Below are 8,766 nucleotides of genomic sequence, written 5' to 3'. Positions count from 1 at the left end.
CAAAAAAACCACATCAAAAACTGAAGTTTTGCTGTATCCTTGAATCCAGATGGAATTTACTTAACAATTTGAGAGGGGAAAAGAACCTGAAAAGACAATCACAAATTACTGAATAAGAATGATGTGTTATGTACACCAGAGTAACTTCTAACCCAGCTTTTGGGGTCACTTAGGAAATGTGGGTTCCAATCATTTTAGAGGAGAAAATACAACAGATGATCTGCAGGCAAATAAAAAAATGAATTATTGACACAGCATAGCCCTGAAGAATAGTTAAGAACATGAATAATTTAGGAAGTACATCTGAAAGCATGTGACATTTGAGAGTGAAGTTGGGAGCACACTAACAGGGACACAGAGACTCTCAGAAGGCTGGACCCCCACCACACACTGGGGTGCTGCAAGAGGATCATACCAGGCAGGCCTGGTTATGAGGAGTGACTTGGGTAGAAGTCATTCTATGCAAGGGAGGTTACCCTTGAAATCATATAGTGAAGTTACCTAAGTGAATCTGCTCGACTTTATTTTCACAGTGTGGAAAATCCACCGGATCTTGAGCTACAGCAGTGTTGAAGATGATGTATGCATGTATTTGTCATCAGTATATCTGGTGAATCAGTTTAATATTTATATACACACACCCCAGACATGGAATAGGAAACCCCTAGCTCTTACATACAAATGTTATGTTGGTTTTTTAACGTATTATTCTATTTTGTTCTGCTTTTGTTTTACAGGAGACTATGTAGTCATGTCTGTCTTCTTTAACCTGAGCAGGAGAATGGGTTATTTCACTATTCAGACCTACATTCCCTGCACACTTATTGTTGTCTTGTCCTGGGTCTCCTTCTGGATTAATAAGGATGCAGTTCCAGCCAGAACATCACTGGGTGAGTTTATCTTTCCTGTTTTCTTCAAGCATTATGATGTTTAATTGACACTTCTGCAGATCACCAGTTTGTAAATATGAAAAGAGACAACTTCACATGAACTCTCCTCATTTAGAGGAATGCAGTAACTTCCAAGGAATAACACGGTCTAAGCTGTATTTGCATCTCTTCCTTTTTATGATGTCAGATTCTGACTATCGTAAATTGTCAACAATAAAAGCTGTCACATTTTTTCTGGTTACAGCAGTATTTTTTATAAACATCAAGAGGATGGGGACACATGGTTGGATTAGAGGCAGGATGCATTAGTTTCACTCATTCTACTTCCATATCTTGGTGACTGGCAACACAAATTAAATAATTACCAAGAAGGAATCCACCTTTCTGGGGTGTGTGTCCAAGTGGTAATAAGGGGAGAATGTACACCATGACCACTTTAGAGACCAACAATCAAATGTAGACTTCAGGCAAAAAAATCAACTGAATTTGGTAGTATCCAAAACCTTATACATGAAAATGTGACATGCAATTAATCACAATTAGAAATTTCTACACATGTAGCAACTTATCCACAAATAAACTAAGAGAGACCAAATTAATCTTGCTTGTGCAAAGCAGCTGTAGCCATAAGAAATAGCAAAGCACAAACATTCAGCTAGAGAAACTTTAACACATTTTCTTCTTCTACATTAAATCCACACAAGTGAGAATTATTTCAGTTTTTTCTTCTGCATTTTCATTTCTTCACAGAACCACAGCAGAGAGCACTGGAGTGTAAAATAAGGGACACACTTGTAATTCCAGTCTCCCTAGAAAGAAACATAACAGAGGGCCAGTGGCTCCCATAACAGAAAGCTTTAAGCATTTTATTGTTTTTTTTCACATCCTCCTTAAAAAGCGGTTATAAAAATCTGCTTTAAAGTAGTACATAATTAATAAAGGCATTCAGCTGTTACTTTAAATTTTACTTGGATACACAAAACACACTTATCCCTCTGTTGAGAATAAGTCTATTTGCACCACTAAGAAGGTAGTATCAATGGTGTGAAATTTGCCATATAAAATGTGATAGATTTTAAATGTTCTGATGCATTTTTAACATTTTTCACATCACAGTACATACAATAATGTTCTGAAAGGGAAGGGATGGTGAGGCATGTCACAGTACTTCTCTTTTGTAGACCCTGCTCTTGCTCTGTTTAAGAATTTGAACACATAAACACTAAACTTCAATTTTCAATAAAGACTCCCCAGAAGCCAACTACAAAACCAAAACCCTGAATTAAATTTCTTAGAATCAGAATCCATCTAAACAAGTATTCTACAGAGCAGCACCGGCAGGGACCATGTAAAAATGTTGCATACCCCTACTAATCCTCTAAGCTCCCACTGAATTGGCATTTCACTGCTAGAATGTGCTATTGAATATTTGTGCTATATGTTTGAACTCTAGGCACACTTCAAAACCAATCAGAGAGAAATAACTGGCAAAATCAGTCTGTTACTTGAAGTAATATTATTTGTTTTCTATCTATCTGCTAGGAATTACAACTGTCCTGACAATGACCACCCTAAGTACAATTGCTCGTAAATCTCTTCCCAAGGTCTCCTATGTGACAGCAATGGATCTTTTTGTGTCAGTCTGCTTTATTTTTGTGTTCTCTGCACTGGTGGAATATGGAACTTTGCATTACTTTGTCAGCAACAGAAAACCAAGCAAGGATAAAGACAAAAAGAAGAAAAACCCAGTATGTATCTTTTTACCAGCAAGGCCTAAAATTTAATTAGTTTTTCTGAGAGAGCATTTAAATCCTTCTTTATAATGGCACCTTTTTTCATACTTTTCTATTACATATATACCCATACTTTGTAACAATAGGAATGTAAATATTCACCTTGAGAATCAAAAGCTCATGTATTACAGTTTTCTGGATGCCAGAGAAAATAATTATCACGGTGTCCCACAGTGGTAGGGAGGAGAGGAGAAATCCAACAGGCAGGAATTGTGCAGCAAGATTGATTTATTTAATTATTTTACAAACTCTTTTATAGACTTTTTTCTTCATAGTCTAATTGGTCAAAGGATCAGCCACCCCCTTGGGGTGATTGAACATCCATTGTCAAAATACTTTCCTACTGTACTATAAACAAATCTTTGCAAGGTCACAGGTGTTCATAGTTTATAGAACTCTACTAATATCTTCCATGAGAGAGAAAAATATCTCACGGGACTGGAAAGAAGCAAGAGAAAGTCTTGCTAGCTGCATATTTGTATCCACAATTAATTTCTTAGGATAAAGATCGTTTTTAACCAAAGTGTTCTGCAAATCACAACTACCAAAGCCATTATTTATGCTATTTATAGATCTCTTTATAGAAAAGATCTCAGTTTCTGTGTCTTAGTATTAGCAATATTCTATGCCATTAACTTATGTCCACATTATTGACATGGCAATCTTGCTTATCAGGAATACAGTTAAACTTTTACATTCAAACTGTGGTGTGTGCTTTTTCTAACTTCCCCTTAAGCATCTCTTTCCTTTCCATTGTTTCCCTAAATTCTTTTTCTTGTATTTCTTACCTCATTTACCTACTTCTCTGCCTTAGAAAGTGATTTCGCAGTAGTTTATAATGATACTTACAGATATATGCTACCCAATAACAAAAAAAAAATGTATATAATAGCAACAATAAAAAAATCCTGAAAATATGTTCAGTAGTGATTTGGGCTTTTGCCCAGACAGGGAAAGAATTTGCTGCTTATTTTGTCCAGGACAGATTTCTCCCTGCCTTTGGCAACTGAGCTGGCAAATGTATTGTCTAGAATCTCTAAAACATTTAGCCTAATCATCTACCAAAAAAACCCTAAAAAACAAAAACAAACCCAAAACAACCCCACAAAACAGAAAACCCCGCAAATAAACAAACAAACAAACAAACAAACCCACAACAAAACCCTCAAACCAACCAACCAAAAAAATATGTGAATTATGTAAAGGAAAAATGTTTTATGTTAATAAAGAGTATTTTCATCTCCATTTCAGGCATCTAACAAAGAATAAAGTAATTTGGATTTGCTCTGGTAAAATATTCAAGGACTTTTGAAGATATTTTCTTTTAGTTTTAAAATACATCACAAAAATGGATATAGAAAAATAGCAATTAAGGAACTTTCACTACAAACTATTCCTATAATTTCAAGCGTAAAAGCTGCTGAGAAGTAGACTGTAATAAAACAAAGTAATGATAAAGTGATGTGTCCTGTGTTAGGTGGAAATAAAAGTGTCTGCGTGTATGTGTGTCTTATGGAGTCAGGTAAAGGAGCAAAACTAAATACACCTCAGATTTAGCTGTTTCACTTTAAAGCATCCATAAAAGGACAAATAACTTGTTCTTTACACTGCTTATTTGTGAGCATCTGGGAAGAAACAGAACTATAAATGTTTGCCTGAATCCTAATCACAGAGCCTAAAAACCTCAAAAGTAGAGTGTTCAGGGCACAGTCTGCAGCTAAAAAGTCTTCTTTCTAAAAAGTGCTTCTATAAACTGTGAATGTCTTTTTCAAAACAGCTCAGCATAAAAGACTAGAATCCCCTCAGGACATGAATATCTAAAAGGAGTTTGATATCTTACGTCTTTGGCCCAGATGTAGACAAGACAGTGACAAATTGAAAATGTGGGGGTTTATGCTACAGATAATTGTCTCAATTGCTGTAATACCAACCTTTCTATAAATTTAGTTCTTTGTGACTTACCGTGTTTCAGAAATGTATTTTTAATTTACATTATTTTTGTCTCTCTTTCCTTTCTTTAATTTAAAACAAAACCCTCTGATTCTCTTTTCTGTCTACAAAATGAAAGCTTCTTCGGATGTTTTCCTTCAAGGTATAATGTTTTTTGGAATGGAAATTCACTGCATGCAACTGCTGAATTTAACTGTTAGAGCTTAGATAAGAGTGGTGTTTTGTTGGGTCTTTTAATTAATGAGACAACTAAGCATTCTACTCTAGGTACTTCCTAATTAAGTAGAATGGTTACATATTTCTAAAAAATTTGTAGAGTTGATTCAGCAGCCCAAATACAAATGGACTACAATTCTGAACTTACCTACGTTCAAGAGTGACCAACATTACTGGATTGCATGAATTAAGAGAGTTTAATTTTAAAACATTTCTGCTCCTCTCTCTGAATTTGCCATGGGATCCAATAACACCAGTTGTCGTAAAAACCTGCAATATACCCTTTTAGAACTCAGCTCTGACCCTGGATTTTTAACCTTTGTGATTTCACTCCTAATTATAAAAGCAAGTCTGTTCTGATGTTGACCTGAATGAAACTCAATGTCATCATCAATTACTCAAATGCTGTTTCTATTGCAAAAAAAAAAGGTCAGAGTTTTGAAAGGGTTTAAGATGCATATAGATTTTTAATGTTGTCACTGGATCAACACACTTAGCAAATTAGCAAATATATCTAGCTGTGTTCCACATCTAAACCTTATCTCCATACAGAAATGCTGATATTTTATTAAAAAAAAAAAGAAGGGGGAAGGGGGGAGAAGAAACCACATTAAATAAATTACATTGAATTTACATACTTATGAAACAGAATTGTTATGCTACCCTAAAACCATGAAATTTCAATGCCTATCATCCCAGTGTTCACCCAGGGCTAAAATGTGTTTTAAATGCTGAAATTGCTCAATTCATTCTAAATATGTGTGTATATATATATGTACAGCTACTATATAAAATTCGGAACATGTTGAACCTTCTAGTTGGTGAACATTAGTAGGTGGTGAACTGCATATATTCAAATAATTGGAGAGTTTTATAGAGATTCTCCTAATCTTATTCAAAAGACCTAGTTTTTGCCTTTTTCTTGTATATATGTATTTGCTTTCTCAACATGAACCGGCCCTATTAAAATCCTGCATTTCTAATTGTTCAGTTCCTTTCACGTGTGATACACAAATTGCTTTCAGATATCAAGCAACTATGTAAAATATAAAACAAAAATTCAAAATACCATCAATTACATTCCTGGATGCTTCATTTAACCTCTAATATTTACTCGGTTTAGCTTTGAAGCTCATTGCCCATAGCTGTTAACTTTAGACTTATTTAGGTTGCTTTCCTGTAAGGGGTATGATGTGATTAACTTTAATTAGCTCAAGGTAATACCACCATTAGAACACCTCAGCAATTTCCCATGTACCCCCCCACAACCATCATGCTCATGTTGACCATTATCTCCTGGCTGGTCTGGTGATAATAACAACGTTTCTCCCTCTGCCATGTTTTTCTTTTTTTGCTACTCCACTTTAGGCACCTACTATCGACATCCGCCCCCGATCAGCTACCATTCAAATGAACAATGCTACACACCTCCAAGAAAGGGATGAAGAGTATGGGTATGAGTGTCTTGATGGCAAGGACTGTGCCAGTTTTTTTTGCTGCTTTGAGGATTGTCGGACGGGAGCGTGGCGGCATGGCAGAATACACATCCGCATTGCCAAAATGGACTCCTATGCCCGGATCTTCTTCCCAACTGCCTTCTGTTTGTTTAACCTGGTGTATTGGGTATCATATCTGTACCTGTAAAAGCAGTAGGAAATCAGTGATATGAGCCTTACTCACTGAATTTCTTAAGAGAGATGGTTTCCTAAATCCACTTGAAGTATTTATGATGCGCTTTATAGTGATCTGAATTCTTTAGTGCCATAATCCCGTAAATATCAGTCATATCGTTTGTCCAAAATTTGCCATCAGGTTATTGTGAATTACATGTCCATTCCATATGCCAAAATAATTTAAAAATAAAATCCTGTAAACAGGTAATATACAGCTGTATCTACTGGAATAGAGAGAAACAGGGCAGACAGGGCAAGGGGAGCATAGCAACATCACTTAACAGTTGATACTGTGATTCCAAACAGGAGTGAGAGAGAGGAAAATTCCTAGGTAAAGTGCTGTACAGTTTGTTATCATTGGCTATAATTATGCTATAGCTTTAGTCTCTGTGGGCTTTTCTTTTTGGAAGAGTCATCTCTCACTTTGAATAGGTATTATTAGGCTAGGAAAGGTAACTTCTACTCCCACCAAGATGAAAACAGAACTTTCCCTTTGCCATCCCTTTAAGAGCACATGTACAATGCTGTAAATATTTCAATACCTTGTAGTACATAAAGTCTAATGCATGCATCTTTTGGGGCCAAAATAAATGAAAAAAGGTACCATAGAGTTTTGTCTTTTATTTTGTGTCTCTGGATGTGCTATTGTAATTGAAATGTGGACAAACCTAATTTTCTTTTTTCTTGAAAAACTGCCCGTTTCCCTCATGCATGGAAGATCCAAGCAGACAGCACTGTCATGCAAGACATTAGAGAAGCCTTAAGGATTCAAATAAATAACATATAGACAAATCTGTATGGCCAATATAATAGCTCATAAAGTGTAATGTATGTGTCCTCTGCAGTTGTAGCCTTCATTTCCCATTGATAATGTTGCTCTATTTCAACTCAGTCTCCAGTAACTATACATTGCAAGATCAGCTTCCGAATTTAATCCATGTGCTTCTATTGTTCTTTTCCCATGTTGAGCTCTACTTTTTTTCCTAACACAAGTGTTTGTGGGGGTCTTTTATTCGTTAATCTAGTCCAGAAAATAGCTTTTATTCTAGACATTATTTTTACATAAGAGCTTCAAGTTAATTTTGAACATTAGACTTCGTATTGTATATATACACACAATTTTTTGCCCATTCATGTCCTTGATCAGCAATAGTTGTTGTCAGTGCTGCTTTCACTCAGTGAGTACCTTTACTACATCAAACCTTTACCATGGCTAGCACAGAGTTTATAGATAGCCTTGAAAATAAAATGGAACAAAGGGTGTCTTGGCTACTAAATCACATGTATGCAGTTATGTATGTATTTAAAACCTTCAACCCACCTGGGTGAATCTTGAAAACCACTGGTTTTCAGAACCTGTATGATGTTCAATTATGCAACCTTAAGCACATGTAAATATGACTGACAGTTTTGGAGTTTTTTTTATTGTCAAAGATGCAAAATGTCACCTCCAGAACACCGGGCTCGCAGCTTGAAAAGGGAGATCTGTAACTTATCACAACAGAATTATTATTAATTAAAATGGAGGAAAAGGAAAGTTTTCCAATGTTTGTATAGTTTTGGAAATAAAAATGTATAAAAAAGGAATATCCCTTGATCATCAATTGCTCCTACTCCAGTGTATTTTAAAACATTTTAATAAAGGAATTGCTCACACCTGGGACTTTTTCAATAAAACTGCTGCACTCAACTCCAGTTTTTCTGTGATGAGTTTGTTAAAAGCATGCTTTGAGAGCTGGACTGCTTCACCAGTTGGATTCATCAGCTGCCTAAATATAAGTGACTATGATCCCTATAACCCTTTGCACTGTCTCATTTTGTAGTCAAATGGCTTACACATAACTTTCAAGAATGTAGACTAACTCCTTTGAAGGTTATCTTATTCTAAAAAAAAAAAAATTTAAGAAATCACTGAATTGGAAGTGCTCTAATGAAGAGAAAAACCTTCCTTTATCTACTGAGATAGTCTCCACTGTCTGAATGAGTGTCAATCACCTTTCACACGGGAAGGTGTTTCAACTGGTACCAGACTGATCTCTAATTTTTTTTTTCCCAGTTGTCAGAGATTTAAGAGCTTTCTTTTAGTCTCTTGCAACTAATAAGAGTGACTAATGTTATACATTTAAGGCTTCAATTTTTCCCTGGATTTTTTCTCTGCTCCCAAGTAAGTTTTATACATATCAGTATGAAACTCAGCCTAAACCAGCCCTCAGTCCAAGTGCATTTGGTTAACATACATAGAAT

The 8,766-nt window shown here is 35.5% G+C and overlaps 1 protein-coding gene across 1 annotated transcript in view; it reads left to right on the top strand.

Annotated features, from left to right (window-relative positions):
- The window catches only part of GABRG2 (gamma-aminobutyric acid type A receptor gamma2 subunit), a 67,182-nt gene extending 58,965 nt beyond the window's left edge, over positions 1–8,217 (top strand). Inside the window, exons 8-11 of the mRNA XM_017737475.1 lie at positions 738–890; positions 2,433–2,638; positions 4,752–4,775; positions 6,218–8,217. Coding sequence (XP_017592964.1) covers positions 738–890; positions 2,433–2,638; positions 4,752–4,775; positions 6,218–6,493 — 659 coding nt within the window. The 3' untranslated portion in view covers positions 6,494–8,217. The remainder of the gene's footprint in view (positions 1–737; positions 891–2,432; positions 2,639–4,751; positions 4,776–6,217) is intronic.
- Positions 8,218–8,766: the final 549 nt, after the last annotated feature.

The sequence above is a fragment of the Corvus brachyrhynchos genome, unplaced genomic scaffold, assembly GCF_000691975.1.
Source record: "Corvus brachyrhynchos isolate BGI_N302 unplaced genomic scaffold, ASM69197v1 scaffold16, whole genome shotgun sequence".
NCBI lineage: Eukaryota > Metazoa > Chordata > Aves > Passeriformes > Corvidae > Corvus > Corvus brachyrhynchos.
The sequence above is the reverse complement of the archived record's forward strand: the minus strand, read 5'-3'. Positions and strand labels throughout refer to the sequence as shown.